Source organism: Armigeres subalbatus, chromosome 2 (genome assembly GCF_024139115.2).
Source record: "Armigeres subalbatus isolate Guangzhou_Male chromosome 2, GZ_Asu_2, whole genome shotgun sequence".
NCBI classification, from domain to species: domain Eukaryota; kingdom Metazoa; phylum Arthropoda; class Insecta; order Diptera; family Culicidae; genus Armigeres; species Armigeres subalbatus.
This window is the reverse complement of record NC_085140.1, coordinates 418,560,631-418,580,207: the sequence shown is the minus strand read 5'-3', so window position 1 is coordinate 418,580,207 and position 19,577 is coordinate 418,560,631. Positions and strand designations below refer to the sequence as shown.

Sequence of the window (19,577 nt, the reverse complement as noted above, 5' to 3'; positions counted from 1 at the left end):
AATGAATGCGTGAGTCAGAAGGCGGCTTGTTTTATTTGCATCACTGCTTGTTTGACACCGGTTAGGGGCGGAGCAACGTCTAGTGGAGATAACTCCGCCCCAATTCATTAGTCGTGGAATACGCAGCGGGTGAAACACAGAAGGGGAAAACTTACATTTCTTGCATCATAGATTAATTCTTTCAATGTAGGTTTTTATGAAATATAGAAGACAAATCGTAATTCATATTAAATTTTATTTTATTTATTTTTTTCTCTTAGCTATTTCATCCAATTTTCCCTTTTTTGTTTGTTTTAGTCTCTAAGTTGAATATAGTTTGTATGCTCGAAAAATGTATAGTCAGAATTAACGTATACCAACCATAACCGTAATTCAGAATGAAGGATATTGCAAAATAACTATACTCATTTATTCTCTTAGATCATTTATTCAGTATTATTGGTATAAAACAAGTTAATAGCAAGATAGCAAATAAAAGATCTTAATCAGATGAAATAGCCATCATTCTGGATCGACATTATCCTTTACCTTCTCGTCGATATCTTCGCCGTTTTGTTTAATTGCCGCAATTTTTGGTCTTGGTTCTTCATCTTCTAGGTCATTAGAGGCACGCTTTTGTCCTGCTCCAAGCTGGGGAACTGTTGCGCATGTACGAGCCAAATGCCCACGACGTTTGCAAGTATGACAAACTTTGTCAATGTTTGGACAAACAGAAGGACCGTGATACATGCTTGCGCAACGCCAGCATGAGCTCCGGGAAGTTCCTTGAAATTGTGGCTGTACTCGGCGAAAAGTTCCTCGTCCCCGTTGAAAACCTCTGAATCGCGTTCCGATTCCACGCCGAAATGCTCCTCGATGCTCCGTTGTTTCCGCTGCAATTGCCGCAATACTTTGTCGGTTTAGCTTCTGGTACTCTTCTTCGTTGAACATTTCCATCTCTCGATCACGTACCATGGATATTAAGCTGTTCATGTCTCCCTGGTTGACCCAGTTCCGATGAGCCAGTATACGTACTCGGCTATCGGTGGTACCTTTTACGATAGTACGCACCACTGCCTCCATTTCTTCTTCGCATTTATAACCACAAAGTTTAGCAGATGCGGCCACTCGTCGAACGAAGGCCACGCTGGACTCGTTACTATGATGTACCATATTCATCAATTTACCTCGCTGCCCAATAATGTAGGTTCGTGATCCGAAATAGTTGTCCAGTCTAGCGATGGCATTGGTGAAGGGATGGGTTCTTTCGTTTGGCATGTTCACTATAGACGATGTTCCTTGCATAACTTCCAAAAGTTTTGCACCGGCCTTGATCCTAAATATATCCATTTTGGCTTGTTCATCTGTAGCTTGTACTAAATTGAAAGACGCATTCAGGATCTCTTTCCAATGCTCGTATGCCTTTTTGTCTAAGTCAGTTTCACCCTCCGATGGTCTGCACTCGGGGATGTTCAGGGAACCGAAAGACATATTGCTCATGGTTGCCAATAGGGAAACGTGCCCTGAGGAAGTATCCTGATAAACTTCAAAAGTCTCCCTGGGTTTGAAATTCACCCCATCGTTTCCTACAGAGCTCGTTTTTTCAGTGGTCGCTTCCTTTTCTGCTCTTACTGTGGCTAGTTCAGACTTGAGTGCTGTAAGTTCCTCGAGTAGCATTTTCTTCGTGACCTTCACTTTCGCTTTTCTGTGAAACGAAGAAAAAATCAAATTTAGTTACTCTGCCTCGACTATCAGAGAACATATTTTATGGACACTCTGTCTCGACTACCAGAGTTCCTATTCATCTGAAGGAAACTGCCTCGACTACAGATCCTTCATCTTGTGTTGATAATACCTACCGTTTGGGAGAATTGGTTGTTCCGCACCCAACCGCGCCATTGTCGTGATTTGAGGTTCCTTCCTTGGGAAGACGTGATGTTTGGGAAGTTCCAGTATTCATGTTTGATGTCTATCGCTCTTACAACTGAATGGATAATCAGCAGTTTAGAAAATTATCGCGTTTTTTTAATTAACTCTTTCGTAGGCTCGGTACCAAACCCTTAGAAAATTATTCCATCAACTCAAGATGGAAGGTGGGGATTGCTCGACCCTTGATGCTGCTGCTGGAAGACGATGTGTTCGTCTCGCTGTCCGTCCGATGAATGACCCGAACCGCCGATGGCCCGTTGGATTTGTAGCCGACCTGGCTGGAAGGGATTGCTCGACCCTTGCTGCTGCTGATGGGAGACGATGTATTCGCCTCGCTGTCCGTCCGTTGAATGACGCGGACCGCCGATGGCCCGTTGGTTTTATAGCCGACTGGCTGGAGGGGATTGCTCGACCCTTGCTGCTACTGCTGATGCTGATGGGAGACGATGTGTTCGTCTCGCTGTCCGTCCGTTGAATGACGCGGACCGCCGATGGCCCGTTGGTTTTATAGCCGACTGGCTGGAGGGGATTGCTCGACCCTTGCTGCTACTGCTGATGCTGCTGGGAGACGATGTGTTCGTCTCGCTGTCCGTCCGTTGAATGACGCGGACCGCCGATGGCCCGTTGGTTTTATAGCCGACGGGGCGCTGGGGATTGCTCGACCCTTGCTGCTACTGCTGATGCTGCTGGGAGACGATGTGTTCGTCTCGCTGTCCGTCCGTTGAATGAATGCGTGAGTCAGAAGGCGGCTTGTTTTATTTGCATCACTGCTTGTTTGACACCGGTTAGGGGCGGAGCAACGTCTAGTGGAGATAACTCCGCCCCAATTCATTAGTCGTGGAATACGCAGCGGGTGAAACACAGAAGGGGAAAACTTACATTTCTTGCATCATAGATTAATTCTTTCAATGTAGGTTTTTATGAAATATAGAAGACAAATCGTAATTCATATTAAATTTTATTTTATTTATTTTTTCTTCACTTCTTGTTACCACTACAACACTAAATGTGGACCATTGATAAGCTTTAAATGACAACAAAAGCTTTTTATCATTCCCAATATCTAGGAGTACTACCCATCAAACAATTTTAGCTGAATAAGCTAGTTTTTCAGCTGAAAAAGACTATTTTTGATCATAGAATCGCATTACTGAACATCAATGTTTGTTGAGTCGGAAACCTGTCAACTGCACATCTTTATGATGTTGAAGCACGATTTATTCTTCGTGAAAAGTTATTATCATTATGATTCATCAAATGCATAACTTCATACATAGATGATATGTAGGCTGACAGCAAATATACTTCGGTGTAATCACCCCGGGTTATGACAATAGAAAATTTGTATTTAATCGCGAATTTAAAGGAAGCCAAGGTTGAACTACCGGTAAAAACAATGTTGCCATACACTGCTCCGTAAAAAGAATGCTTTTATTTTTAAAAATAAATTTGGTTTTGGAGGAATTTTAGCATTAGCATTAGCATTGTTACGGTATAATTCGTAGATTGGACACTAGTGATACTCATGTTTTACTTTTGAGATCCTTATATAGAATGCTATCAGAAATCAGGAAGGGGAGTGGTCCTTGATTCCAGTCTTAAACAAAAATACTACTCCTGGCCACGCCCATCTTCACCGTAACTAGGGAGAAGAAGGAAGTGTTGATACTTACTTACTTAACGAGTGGCCACCGACTTAGCGGCACCCTCATAAGTACCACGGAGTTGGATAATAAGGAAGGTAATCGTTGGGTCAGGATTTGCCTGTAGCTGGCAATGTAACCGTGGTAGATCTTACCCCGTAACACACCACGTAAAGGTTTCTACCCAGCATTACGGGTTAAATAAGTTTGGTTTTGGAGGAATTGAGCTTCAATTTTGTGGATTATTACCGCCAGAAAACATGTTAACTATCAACAATGGATTTTGCTCAGATTTCTATTCGAATTATTTTCAGAATCGCAAGCAGATGCTGTTCATAGCCTTCAATCTGATTCTGTTCAGAATCTCAAACAGAAACCTAAATGGACTCTATCTGAAATTTCAAACAAATTCCGAAAGATTCCTGTCCCGAATATCGGCCAGAATTCTGTTCAGACTGGCGAATGGATTCTCTTTAGAATTCCAAACGGATTCTGTTTGAAATTCTGGTCGAATTCTGTTCAGATTTCCGAACGAATTCTTTTCAGAATCTCAAAAGGAATGTTTAGAATCGCGAACGATTTTTTCTTTGAATCTCTAGCAGATGCTGCTCAGAATTCAAATAGAATTTTTCTCAGATCCAGAAAAACGGTACTAAGTACCAAAAGTCAGCAATGGCGATTAAATCTGTAGAATGACACGTCCTTACAAGTACATATTTGATTTGAAAAAGATTCACAGGTTTAAAATACTTTGTTCAAATATACAATATTCTGTAATATGCAATATGAACTGAAAAACAAATCTTGCAAATATACTGCGGCCCGCTCCAGCAGCTCAAAACTTCTGTGCGGCCCTTGATAGTAGGCATACTGGGGACCACTGAATACACCGTTTCGGACCATTTGACCGAATATCGTTTGACCGAATAATTAGGAAAAAAGACTTAAATTTCAAGTAGGGAAAGGTAAATAATGAGAAGTTAATAGTGAGAATGATATGAAGAGCACAGCAAGAAATGAAGAATGAGACATTTCTCACATCTCATTAGAAATAAGACGTGAGAAATAGGAAGTTTATTGAGAAAAGAGATGTAAAAGGTGAGAAGTGAGTGTGATAAGTGAAACGTGAGAAGTGAGAAGTAAAAAGTTAAAATTAAAAAGTAAGAAGTACAAACTGGGAAATGAGTAGAGAGAAATGAGAAATGAAAAGTGAGAATTGCGAATGAGAAGTGAAAAGAGAGAAGTAAAAAGTAAGAAGAAAGAAGTGAGAAGTGAAAAGTAAGAGGGGAGAAGTGTGAAGTGAAAAGTGACTAGTGAGAAGTGCGAAATGAGAAGTAAGTAGTGGGTAATGAAAACTGAGAAGTGAGAAGTGAAAAGCGAGAAGTGATAAGTGAGAAAGGAGAAGTGCGAAGTGAGAATTGAGCGATGAAAAGTGAGAAGTGGAATGTGAGAAATAAAAAATTAGAAGTGATAAGTGAGAAAAGAGAAGTGAATATTGCAAGGGAGAAATACCTAGTGAGAAGTAAGATGTGAGAAGTAAGTAGTAAGAAGTGAGGAATGACAAGGGAGAAGGGAGAAATAAGAAGTGAGAAATCACTAGAGCCCCTACTCACTTCTCACTTGTTACTGCGCTCATTCCACTACACAGCACTCACTTCCATTTCCCAGTACTCACTTCTAACAGTAATTGTACTCGATTCATACATTTCATCTTTCACTTCTCAGTTCTCATCCATCAGTTTCCCACTTCCCACTACATATATACCTCGAATATCTCATTTTTCGCTTCACTCAATTAAAAAATACAATGCGTCTACAGCATATAATCTTAGTCATCAAATAATTTCCTTGAGAAAGGCCTCTCGGTGTACACCCGTAACCAGTTATATTCGTCCGATTCCAGGGTTTGCAGAAATCGCTCTCAATAGATAACGAACAACGATGAAAGAGAGGCAAAAACTATTCCGAATCATAACAAGCCATGATAACAAATTTATCAAACTTTAACACAAGTGCGAAAAAATAGTATCGGATAGGCAGCCTCCACAGAAAAATGGAGATTCTCGCTTTGTTTTCGCTCATTTCGTGTTGGTTACTGCACAGCTGTATAGAACAAGTTGAAATGCATCATCAGAGCCAGTGCTCCCCACATTTGGAGCTTTCTAAAAGAAATTTATCATGGGATGTAGCCTCCCGAATCAGTTCTCTATCATGACAGCTTGCGAAAAAAGTCTTTCGCCGTATGCTACATATCGTATATGTATACTAGACTGACCCAGCTTAGTATGGGGTGAAAAAAATGTTGTCGAATTCCACGGGGCACCCCCCAGAATTGTGTCTTTGGGTGAGAAAATCAATCTCTGAAAATTTCAGCTCAATCGTTTGTTGCATAAGCTGGCGTATCTCCACAGTTATTGTCCCTTACCGCGTCATGCTGGGCTCTGGCGTGGTGGACCTCTTTTCCCCGAGCAACTCGTGGGACCAAAATGGAAAAACAAGTCAATTCCTCAATTAGTGGTAGTAGTGTAGGCGACAACCCCTTCGCAAGAGGTGGATTGTTCAGGTCTCCGCCTAGGAGGCCTGAAGCAATAGTCGGCAGCTCGGTGCGCAGCGCCAGCGTGGGTCACTGAACCATCTCCCAGGCTACGTCGGTAGATGTTATAGACGGCCCATGGCTTGTGAAGGCGATGAACCGCAAACGCGATGGGCTTTCGGCCTTCGAGGTGGCGACGGAACAGCTGGACGCCATCATCGACTTTGCGTCATCGAAGCATAATATCAGTAAGGACCTCAAGAGGAGCTTGCTGAAACTTCGAAAGTCGATGTTGGACGCCAAGCTGGAGAGGGTGGTCGGGACGGCCAAGTGCAAACCCGTGAAATCCGTGGAGTCGAGGTCTACCCAGACTGAGGCCCAAGGATTCGCGGAATCGGGCAAGGTCAAATCGACCGAGGGCGTGCCAGCGAAGACGGTGGTGCCAAAGTCTACCCAGACTGAGTATTCGCGGGCACGTTGGATGCTCCAACGGAGCAGACACAAAAACGGGGGAGACAGTCTCCAGGGGATGAGCTCCCTGGGGGCCGCTCCAAAACGCGGAGGGTTACTACCCCGAACAAGGGTAGTGGAGCTGGGAAGCTGAACCCCGGCCAGGTACCTCCCAAACCGGGGGAGGAAGTACCTAGAAAGGTCCGTCCACCCAGGAAAGACGGTGGTAAGGGGTTACGGCAGGCTGACAACTCTCAGCCAGACCAGGGAAATAGAGGGGGATGACGCCTCCTGGATCCTGGTCAAGAACACGAGGAAACCGAACACGTCAAGGACCGAAAAGAAGGCCCAGGCGAATGAGGGTAGCAAGAAGTCTATGGTAGGCGCCAATCGCTCAAGGCGCCCCTGGTATGCCCTGATATTATGCCCTAGTCATCAAGATGGACGAGGCTAAGTGCTCGGACGTCTTAGAGGCGATGAGGAGTGACGTCAAATTCGGTGAACTCGGCGCCGACGTACGTCGAATAAGACGTACCCGGATTGACGAGATGATCCTCTAGCTGAAGCGGGGCGTCTCGCAAAAGGGCGCCGCTGCACTGTGAATTTGCAGCACGCTTAAACGCCGGGCACTTCGAACCCCCCATGGGGTGCTTGCTGTTCACAGCTAATGCAGGGTAATGCAGCTGGCTTGCTCGGCCTCGCCCGAGTGTTTGGTGTGCGCAGATTTAGAGGAAACGACGGAACACGTGTTGTTCGTGTGCCCACGTTTTCGCGCAATGCGTGACCACATGCTTGCCACATGTGGTCTGGACACTACCCCGGACAACCTAGTTCGGATGATGTGTAAAGATGAAGTTGGCTGGAACGCCGTTTTATCGGCTGTCGTCCAAATCGTCTCGGAGTTACACAGAAAGTGGCGCGTGGACTCAAGGATGGCTAGTTCAGGCGCAAATAAGAGGTGGTCCAAGGGATCGGAGTCGGCTTCATGGGTCATACCTGTGGTCATGCCCTGTGGTCGAACTCGATCCTTTTATCGAACAAGTGGTCGCGCGAAGAACAGCATAGTATCGTCGCTTTCGCGGCGACGGTCAACCGGGCGGGTTCCGAGCCCGAGGACGGAAAGGGGTCCTCGTCAAGGCTGGGGCAGGCGTAGGCACCGCGTCGGCAAGTCCCTCGGTGTGCTGGCGAATAGGCCCTATCGCAGAAAGGTCAATTTGGGGTGCACGCGGCATCATCATTCTTGATACCAGTCGTGCAGAGGGAAGCAGGCACGAAGTCGACCCTTCCCACCTTCCGAGGACATAGGGCCACCATAGGCCACCTGGAAAGCCGGCAATGCGTTGGCACGATACCATGGTGTTCTTCTAAAAAAGCGAGTCACGATGTTCGATGCTGCAAGGACACGCAGCTAACCTCGAGGGTGCGTTGTGCACTGGCTCCCCTTTGAAGCATTACTTTCTGGTTGTACCGAAGGGACTATGGGCGTGGCGGCAATGGAAACGGTTTAGCGGGTCGGGGATGTAGTCTTGCCTCCCTCGTTTGCTGTTGGAGGTAGTCCCTAACCCCGCACTTCTTGGACAACCCAAGATGTCTGTTGAGCAGATTCCCCCTCCATTGCTTGGGAAGAAAAAAAAGAGATACCTAAGATTTAAACATTCCCTAATATACTTTCATTAAGCATCAATTAAATATTATTAATTATTATCTGTGTTCATATATACTTAAAGCATATGATTGGAAAAATATGAACTCTTACCCACCATCGTTGGGGTAAGAGTGCGTTTCCACGTGTCTTGCAATAATGGTTCTACTAAAACGAATCTCAATAATTTCAATATTTTTCCGCTGGGTAACATATAGGAAGAGTATATGAATCATCGACATTGATTTGATATGCAGAAGCTTGCTTCATAAGGGCCACATCCACATAATCAATTGAAAACTAAGTGCTCTTTCCCCACTCTACTCTAATAGCTTAATTATGAGTGAAAATGACATATTTGAAATTCTTTTTAAATACTAGCAGAATCTACCCTGCGCTCTGAAGATATGTTAGATTTAATTTTGGATCACCTGTTTTTATTTTGGACCACCTATTGAACATATTTTGGACCACTCGAATAATTTTGTATTGCTTGCGAAGTTGTTAAGCAATACATTTTTATAAGCACTCAAAAGCATAGAACAATATCTACCAGCTAAGGGTATTGAAACTAATATCAATTGCAGTACCACTCAGTACAGTGTTTTTATGTAGTTTGATAGATCTGTTCCATTTGTCATTGATATTGTCTATCTGGAACAAAGTTAGAATGCTTTTTATACCGAAGTTGGATTTTTCTCCAGATACGGGCAACTTATTCAACTTCGGGAATAATGCACTGGATTCGCCTAAAGATACGCTAAACAACGCGTCAATTAGTTTGATAGATAAAACTTCGGAAGAATGTTTGGTTCAGAAGTCCCGACTTCCGAATTCTAATTTGGTGCTACACCGACAACAGTAGTGGGTTGCCCGGTTCTTCCTTGCTCCTTGCACATTCTTTTTCCATACAAAACATAATCGCAGAACGCTGAGCTCTGTTGCATTGGCAAGCAGCACGGGCGGCGAGCTCTAGCAAAGATTTGTTCTTGTCAGCTTGAGCTTTCTTAACTATTTGCATATGTTTAACAGTTTTTCCAGGGCTTACATCAATAAAGGGTAATTTATAAATGCGGTATGTAATATGTATGTAACAGTAATTTATGAATAGTTTGATACTAGAGAAACAAATGGTTGGCAAAAACAAAAGTTTAAGAGATCTAGAAAAACTTAAAAAAAGATATGTCGAAAATATGTTCGGTTCAATGAAAACTGAACCTATTTTGGACATGCCTCAGAAAACTGTTTTTAAACTTACAATGTTTTGCTCGAGATGTGAATCTGCTTCAATTAGGTTTTAATAAGTCAACATCATCATTCACATGTTTTAAATCTACGTACAAAGCTGTAAGTTTTCAGCTTTTGAAAATTGACTTCAATTTTACAATGTCGTCTTGGTTTTGGTCTAATCCAGCCGGAATGGGTAAATGCGTGAAAATATTTCTAATAACTGCTATATTTTATAAGAAACAAATGTAGGAGATACCTTATGAAAAGTTTCTTTTTGCAATAAAAATGTTGTGTGATATAAATGTGAAATTCAGCTAGGTGGTCCAAAATATGAGCCCGGTCCAAAATACAGCCGTTACCCTACTAGCTTTTAAGGTGATTATACAATCAAGCCATTTGGTGAATTTCAAATTCACCACACGGTTTTCTACTCCTATTATCAAAAGATCAAATCTAGCGTAATAATTTTCGTACAATGCTGAAATTGAAGTCGATTGTTTAGCACAAGTAAGCAAACGATCTACGAATGTTGCATCCCCATGGGCATTGTGGTTCTCTCAATTCGTGCTCTTGAAAAATCACAAGAAAAAGCACGTGGTTTTTAAGATGGCCGATTTGTGACTTTGTTGTATAACCACCTTAATATATATGGTATCTCTACTAAGTTACGAAGGATCTACATCGTCCTACGCAGCTCAGAAAGCTACCGATCTCATCAGTAGCCTTCAGAGCTGGGGAGGACGATGGAGGTCCGGAAGACGACGGAGGAAAGAAACGACCATTGCTGGTTTCGTGGGATGAAACCCCGCCGAAGGAAGTGGTTACCCTCCAATACATTTTTCGAACTAAATCTTTCACGTATTGTGCAATTGCACAAGTCGAGTTTTAGACATAGGATGTTTCTGTCAAAATGTGGTCAGTTGGACCTTTTTCTTTATAGTTATTTATTTATTTTCAGGCTATGCAGTGCATAAAAGTCTTCTCCATTCAGCTTATTCCATGGTTGTACGAAAAAAATAAAACGCCACTTATCCTTGCTAACACGCGTGCTCACTGCTGAAAAAAATCACAAAAATAAGAAACAAACCAAATTCCTTTTCATTGCTTTGTTTTTGATGGGATGGAAATAGGAGCTATGGGAAGAAGTGCCGAACCTTTTCCCTAGCACAATTCAAACCGATTTAGTTGCGGCCACTCAAATACGACTAGATTTGATCGTACATAAGTCAAATTAACTCGTTAATGTGTGTTACTTGGAATGTTACCTCAACCATTTTGATACATCGAATAGAAAATAAAATATTACAAAACCGTTTTCAAGTGAGCAATAAAATTTAATCACTCTCTACTCTTTGCAATAAACACATAACTCATTTGTTCTCTACGCAGCAACTCAAACGGAAACGTATCGTAAATTAGCCACAAAGCCTAACCAGCTCAATTAACACAAACACATTGGGCGGAATTTTGATTGCACTTATTTGATTTCCACCGCTGCTGGCAATTTGGTAAGGCGATTTCAGGGCCCTAAATTTGATTCGCTTTCCGTTGAAAATCTTCCTGGACGGTATTCGCTGATGATGATTATGGTCGATTTCAAATTCCGATTTGGGGTTAATTACTCGCTACGGTTAGTAGCGCTAGAAATCGTGCAACAACGGTAGGTTCACGCACAACTACTTCAATTTCGTGTTTCTCAGTTTCTGTTGCTGGTATTTACCAGGAAGAAAGCTTAGGCTTGTCCGCGCTTGATGGTTTGCAATTTCCGCGCATTGCATGGTTGTTCAACGTGAGAAGCATGGTTGTTTGCTGATAGACCGAATAGCCGGTCGTATCAGTTTCGGTAATAATTACACGCCCTTCGAAAATAATCTTGGTCATCAACTGAAAGAAAGCCAACTTTCTCAACATAACAATGAACTGCAATGATATTAGGGACCTAGGAAACGCTGAGATATCAGAACGTAATATTATATCTTTAAATTTGGGATAATACTGAACTATGTGATGCCTCTGAGACAAGAAGCTTTCTCATTACCTACCACGATTGTTCTAACATACAGGACTATGAAGGAAAATCTCTTAAACTGTTGTTTCTTTTTAATGTCTGATAATAATTTTTTATTTGGGATTTGTGTAAACAAAACCACAGATTTCATATTAAGAAACTAACGTATGGTTTCACACTACTGGTAAGAAAATGAACATTCACCTTTCAAATATTTCAAAAACCATGCTTTAATTTACTTTCCACACCTATATAATTAAAACAATTCCTAGCACCATGATTACACCCCACAATTACGGTTTCAATAGCTTTGCTGAAGCCATTACACCTCGGCAAATGTTTCATTCATGCTTTTGTTCCAATAAGTCCACTGTATGCCGGTTGGATAGTTTAATGGCTGGTCGATTGGTATGCCGACTGAGAGCGATTCCGTTTCGAATTTCAAATTGAAGCTTTAATTAAACCGAAGTGACTCGGCGCAATGAGTGCCAAACACCATTAGAAGCGGCTGAGAGCGGTAGCAGAGAAAGAAAAAGATAATTATCTAACGTTTTATTGTTCAACCTCAATAGCAATGGCATCTTTTCCTCCACCCCCGTCCAGTGAAAGATGAAGAAGACCTTTTAACATTTAGTGTTCATTTCGCTTCATCTTTCCATTAGCACGCCGAGCCCATCATCGTCCGTCTTGGTAGCGGCCACCGCTGCTGGTAGCTCAATAGGCGTAAATTTCTTGGCTGTTGATGTTAGAGACAGAAAAGGGTTATCAAATGCTTTATTGTACGAAGCACCGCACGGCCGGAGGAAGTGAGAAACGAGGTGGCTGGCAATAATGGAAACTATTTTGTAACAGTTAGTAAACAGAAAAAGTTCGAATGCTTCGAACAAACAATGCCCTCATTCGCATGAAAAGAGAAGATGGATTCCGCGCACTATTAACGCGCGGATAGTTTCCAGTGAGAAAGGAGCCGCGCAATTAAGTCAGTTGAACAGTTGATGAAATTAAACGAGCTGTTGGACATAGATGAAACAGATTAGAAAATTAAGGGAAACGACCTCATAAGCACAATTTTCTAACTGACTTGGTTTTCATGAACATAATAATATCCAACAAATACGCATTTATTATGTGTTTCAATCATCTGCACATTACTATTAGTTTGTTGACTCTATAAATCACCTAATTTTAATGAGTTTATTCGACAGTGCAATCAAAGTATGGCAAAACACTAGCTGTACTACACGGACGTACACAACAATAAGGTAGATCACACATAGTCTGCCGGTGTGAAAATGATTACTAGTCGCCATTGTGGTTAATTAGGCGTGAAAAAATCATTCTCTTTGAGCTTCAATAGAAAGCCGCCAGAGTAATTTTTAATTTCACATGAAATTAGCTGGAAAATCCAAACCCAATGATCATATAGCTATGGAGGGAGCAATTTTGCAGCGTGTTCTCGAAAAACAAAGTGAAATTAAGAAGATGAGGTTTATTTTCAAGAACCGATGAAAGTCAAATCGCGACGTAGCTACAGTACTGGATCTACCGAGAAATGTCATGATACGAGTTCGGAAATGTTTTGATAGGTCAATTACTGTCCTGTCGCTATTTAGCGACTGGACTATTGACTTTTGGATTTTGACAATGAGCCTCATCTCTTCATTTTTATTTGCATTTTTTGTGTTTACTAGCGAGACTTTCAACCCGAAGTTGGCTTGTCTCGATAATTATGTTTGCACCGAAAGGTAAAACTAAATGCTGAAATGTTTAGAGTGCCCACTATAACAGAGAAAGCTTATGAAAAGGAGACGCACTCAGGATGAATACAGTACTAGGTGATTCAATCTGTCAAGTATTATTTGCTATTATCTTCACCTTGTGAATTGATTTTCACGAAACCAACAGCGCGAAACATGAGAAGAAAGATAAAAAAATTTCGAACCATCTCCGTAGTCGTAATATTGTTTTACAAATCGGATTCAAATTTGAAAAAAAAAGTTGTTTGAAAGTTTCATAAAATTTGCAATTCAACGGATAAGCGCAAGATTCAAAAGCTCTTGATACCAAGAAACATTAATGTACCGATGAAGCTGAAAAGCAATAAACCTGCTATGCACCATACGCTTCCTACAGTAGCATTATGACCCCTTATATGTAGAGTTCATAAGCAAACGAGGGGCCATAAAACAAAATTATTCAAATACCTATTTCTCTCATTAGTTTGAAACAAAAATGCAAAGAAAAACCGAAACGAGTCAAGGATTCACTTTGCGTGACTTGTTTTGACAACAACAGGTAAACGATCCCAATCTCACCTTCACCTTAATTGCTGATGATCTTTTTTTGGGCTCTCTTTGAAGATTCCCGTTCCGAGGTCGTAACGCTGCACATCGGCACCTCGCATCGCCGTTAACAGCCGCTTGTAGGCGTACGCAGACACATAACGTCGCATTGACAATTGAGCAAGGTTCGTAAAATAATATCCAGCTAAATTACTGTCGCACGCCTCCAAGGTCGACCGAACTGTTTCTGTACTGCGAATCATTACTCTAACGATTTTCAAGGCTTCGCATGCACGACTGCAGCGGCAACGGCTCAGCTCTTGCAATAATTAGTTGTGATTCCTCGAACCAATTGCAGTGAAGGCTGTAAAAATTAAGGTAAAAAGTCATTTCGCTAAATGCTACTTGGGAAGGACAATTTAGGAAACAGTCAAAATAATTTACGATTTAAGCGTGGCTCATCCATTGGATGTGATGACATTGGATTGCTTTTGTTAGGATTGTTTTGAAGCCAAAATTGATTCCAACAGGTTTGTGAGTTTCGGCAAAAACAACAAAATGTATTTTATGAGCCCACACATGGAAGCGAGTTGCTGGAGGTTCATGTGGAGAATCATTAAACTAATTGCTTATTAATTTTTGGGAAGATGTGTCCCGCAACGGTTGTCTATTTTAAAGAGCACCTTCTACACTTAGTCATACTAAGTTTCACATGCCGGAAATTGAACAGCTGAATGCTCTTACCAACAACGTCATCAAATACGTTCCCATGAACCCCCAAAAGGTCTTAAATTGCTTGAATGCTCGCTCTGTTAAAGCAAAAAATGTTGAGCTAGCATTTCTGGAATAGCAGGATAGTGACATCGGATTGATCGCTGAGACGCATCTCACACCAAAGGGTAGGCTCTTGATGCAGGAATTCAAAACCATACGACTAATTCGATGCAATTCCAGTGGTGGGTGGAGTTGTAATTTATGTCAAGAATATGAGTTTTTGTACAATTCCGCATTCCAAGACCACTGTCCTACCTCGGAGCAGAAGTGGAAACAGCAACCGGTTAATCACGAATAATCTCAATCTACTGCCCAAGCCAAAACCAAGATAGCATGGAAATGTCCTATAGAGGATAAGGTTACGCGGAGCTTCGAAGGCATTCACAATCAAGAGAATGTTTTTGACCCTTCGCTGGATTTTAATTTGGTGGATGAAGTGAGATCCATCACTAAAAAATGAAAGCCCCATCATCACGGTATTTTCTACATACTTATCGAAAAACTTCCTGAGAGCTCCTTATCCTTCTTGGTTAATTTATTTAACAAATGTTTTCAATTGGCATACTTCCCAGATAAATGGAAAAAGGCCAAAGTTATTGCAATTTTGAAACCGGACGAAAATCCAGCTGAGGCTTCTAGTTATCGCCCAATCCGATTGCTTTCATCAATTAGCAAACTGTTTGAAAAGATTATTTTAAATAGAATGATGGTTCATATTAATGACAATTCTATTTTTGCTGATGAGCAATTTGGTTTTCGCTATGGGCATTCAATTACTCATCAGTTATTAAGAGTTCCGAACTTAATTCGGCTCAACAAATCTGAAGGATATTCGACTGGAGTTGCTCTTCTTGATATAGAAAAACCATTTGACAGTGTTTGGCAGGCAGGTTTGATTGTAAAATTGATGAATTTTAATTTTCCTCTGTACATTATTAAACTGATCCAAAATTATTTATCAGATCGCTCATTGCAGGTAAACTATCAGAATTTGAAATCTGATAGATTATCTGTAAGAGCTGTTTTTTTTTCAAGGCAGCACACTGGGGCCCATAATGTATAATAATTATATAATAACATTTTTACTGACTGACTTACTTACAATCTTCTATTGCAACGATTAGGGAAGATCCATTAATTACGTAACGCAAAAATTGGGCATTTTTAACCCCCTCTCCCCCCTATGTCACACTTTTTGTAAGATCTGATTTGTAACATCTGAAAGTTTTGTATGGATCGTCATACTTCGATCAACCCCCCTCCTCCCTCTAAGCGTTACGTAATTTGCGGACGCACCCTTAGCTCTTTGTACCTTTTTGAAAAGTAATAATGATAACTGAAAATGTATCCTAACAAATAAGGATGATAGTGTTAAGAAAACACGGAACACCTAGTCTAAAAGATGAATGATGTATTAGATAATTAGCAAATAAAATCAGTTAAAAAAACACTGCTCCATCGTGCGATCAATACTTGAATCATCTGCTGTTGTTTGGTGACCTTTGCAAGTCACATGGATCGCAATAATTGAAGCCGTTCAATGAAAGTTTGTGAGATATGCTCTCCGTTTTCTTAGGTGGCGCAACCCAACGAACTTGGCACCGTCCGAGGAACGTTGTCGTTCGACTGACATTGAACCACTGGAGGTAAGACGAATAGCCACTCAAGCCACGTTTGCTTACCGAAAATATCGATTGTCCAAAACTACTGTCGCAACTTAATCTACATGCACCTAAAAGACCTCTTCGTAAACGTTCATTTTTGTATCTGTACGATGAATTACATCCCCGCAACTTCGACGTCGTGGCGCTGCAGGAGATTTGCTGGACAGGATAGAAAGTGTTGGAAAGTGGGCATCGAGCGGGTACCTTCTACTAAAGCTGTGGCACCACCAACAAGCTGGGAACCAGCTCCATAGTGCTGGGTAAGATGCGCCAACACGTGATTGGGTGGCAGCCAATCAACGCAAGGATGTGCAAGCTGAGGATAAAAGGCCGTTTCTTCAACTATAGCATCATCAACGTGCACTGCCCAAACGAAGGAAGACCCGACGACGAGAAAGAAGCGTTCTACGCACAGCTGGAGCAGACATACGATGGATACCCACTGCGGGCCGTCAAAATCGTCATCGGCGACATGAACGCACAGGTATGAAGAGAGGAAATATATAGATCGGTCATCGGACCGGATAGTCTGCACACCGTATCGAATGATAACGGCCAACGCTGCATAAGCTTCGCAGCCTCCCGCGGAATGGTAGTCCGAAGCCCCTTCTTTCCCTGCAAAAATATCCACAAAGCTACATGGAGATCACCTAATCTAGAAACGGAAAACCAAGTCGACCACATTCTAATCGACGGTAAATTCTTCTCGGACATCACGAACGTCCGCACTTACCGCAGTGCGAATATTGAATCCGACCACTACCTCGTTGCAGTATGCCTGCACTCAAAACTCTCGATAGTGTACAACACGCGTCGAAGTCGGACGCCGCGGCTTAACATTGGGCGGCTCTAAGACGGTAGACTAGCCCAAGACTACGCGCAGCAGGTGGAAGTGGCACTCCCAATGGAAGAGCAGCTACGCGCAGCGTCTCTTGAAAATAACTGGAGAGATATTCGATCCGCCATTGGTAGCACCGCAACCGCTGCACTATGCCCCATGTTTTGAAAACCTTGAAGTTTGATAATATCCGGATTGGATTAGTTTTATTTTTGGCTACTGTTATGATCATCGAGAAACTTTAAGAGCTATACATAATGCTTTACAGCAGTAAGGACAAATTAAACTAAAAATCGTTTCAATAGAGCTCTTTCCAGTGGATTTATTCAAAATCTACATCTATAGGGAAGACCGGGGCTGGTTAGTCGAAGGGGCAGGCTGACCGAGTGACATTTTAAGGCGTATTTAAAGCTCATTACAATGATTTGGGTGGGGTATTAGATCGAATGTAATTTCAGGTATTTTATTGTTTCCGTTTACTCACGTTCACGTTTTTTGCTATTTTGGTTCGAGTGAGTAAATTTTTGGCCGACTTTTGTGTGGTCTGTTTGGCCGAGTTAAAAACTTTGTTAATACCAATCGGCATTATTTTTTACCGATTCCCCATTTAAAACAGCATTGAAAAAAGAGAAAATGCTCGAGGAAATTATAGTAATGTAAATATACTCTAGTTTACTAAAAATGTTTTAAAAAGACTTAAAATTAAAGAGTTAAGGTTTTTTTACGTGCCTAAAAATTACAAAACTATAAACACTACATTTTTTCAATTCTAAACATTGCCCGCTGATTGATTTGATGTGTTTCAATTGTTTCAACAAACTCGGCCAACTTACTCCAGCCCTGGGGTTGCTTGGCCGATTTTTTCCGCCGCATTTGATTTGTTATAATTTTTTTCTCAATTTGTGTTCAACGATGAAAATATGTCACAAATGTGCTCAAGACTTGTATATTTATGACAGTGAAAACCGTTTTTTGAAAAGTCGAACCAGATTTAGAACAGACATTATGGAAGCAAAACTCGGCCAACCAACCCCGGTCTCCTATAATCAGCCTGTTGTTTAAGATCCGTAAAGCCCTAATATTCTAGAAATTGATTCCGAGAAGTAGTAATATGGATTTTTTGTATATTTGAGATCATTTTCCTGTTTTATTCAAAGAAACTTCCTGTGGACCGATTCCAACTACAAAAATTAATGATGCGTATTCCAAGTGTTGGTACTCATCTAAGATTTTTTTCTGGAGAAGATGAATATCTATCTAGTCCATTGTTGAATTTTTTCTTGATCCTTCTGCTTCTGATGGCAATTCTAACTATCGACTAATCCACTTCAGAGTTGGATTTAATTCACCCAACTATAACGAGAAGTGCTTTCACCAGAGCTGGATTATTATCGTTCAATTAGGTCCAATGACAGTTTCGGCCACCAATTGATCCGATAACGTTCAACAGCCATTTCGATCATCTACCAACTCACCCCAGAGTTGGATTTTGTTAATCTAATTAAGTTCAGTTGTTCCTTCAAACCAACGATCAAACGACATCAGAAGAAGAAGAAGAAGAACCCAAAAAATCGGGTTTTTTCTCAAATTAGGAAGACTTTATTCAACCTACCAGATATTCGTTAAAAACTCAAGTTTATTTAAATTTTTGAGGAGCAAGTAAGTTTATTTAGCTACCCTTACTGTTTAATCATGCTTGATCATAGGTCGTACAGAAATTATAAAAGATTTTTTTTTGAGTATGTCACGCAAAAATTGGTGATTTTGAACCCACTCCTCTCGTCATGCGTATGGTCACTATTGTCTGAAATTATGAAAATTATGGCCACTAATATACGTTGTGTATGTTATAGAGACGACCTAAAAACTTTCTGGAATTTTTGGAGTTTTCTGTTCGGCGCTATGAAAGTCCTCAAATTTTGCAAATAGGTCAAAATGATAACAAAACTTTAAAAATATCTCAGGCTATTCTCTGCAATCGAAAAAGACTTGCAGGGATCAGGTTCCTGTACATCGCTGAACATTTACACATGACTTTTATTTGAACTTTTTGGAATTACTAAACCCTTTAATCTTGTAAGATTCAAATTGATCTCGAAATTTGAATTCCTTTAGTAAGAAAGGGGCGCTCAATAAAGGTTTCGCCAAGGGCGCTGGAAGACCACGCTGCGGCTCTGCTTATCGTGATCATTTTCCAAAGACCCACCTCCCCCCTCCCTATATAACCACGTGGTTTCTGAACAGCCCCTGACTGGCGATACGGCTCTCTTAAAACCTATTCAGATTACGCCATTTATGATAGTAAATGTCATCACTTGATGTCAATCCCCATACATTCAATTTTCTTTCTGAACTTTACACGATATTTATTATGATGCATGGCGTAATCTGAACTAGGGACGTTCCGATACTTCCGATATATCGGAATATCGATATTTTTATTTCGATATCCGATATTTTTGTATCGATATTTTGCTTTCAATATATCGGTCATATCGATATTTTTGCTTTCGATATCGATATATTGAATCAAAAGAAAGTACAGTCGGGATTCGCTGGTTGGGATCTTAATACTTGGGTCGCTTTTTAGTTGGGCCTCCGCTGG

General features: G+C 41.2%; 1 protein-coding gene across 1 annotated transcript; it reads right to left on the bottom strand.

The window, feature by feature from the left end:
- Window positions 1-501: 501 nt before the first annotated feature.
- Window positions 502-2,525, bottom strand: LOC134217721 (uncharacterized). Its single transcript, XM_062696533.1, has 2 exons — window positions 1,839-2,525; window positions 502-1,684 (listed from the first exon to the last, which is right to left on the bottom strand). Exons 1-2 carry the CDS (start codon window positions 1,937-1,939, stop codon window positions 502-504), a joined length of 1,284 nt encoding a protein of 427 aa, XP_062552517.1. The 5' UTR covers window positions 1,940-2,525.
- Between the last annotated feature and the right edge of the window lie 17,052 nt (window positions 2,526-19,577).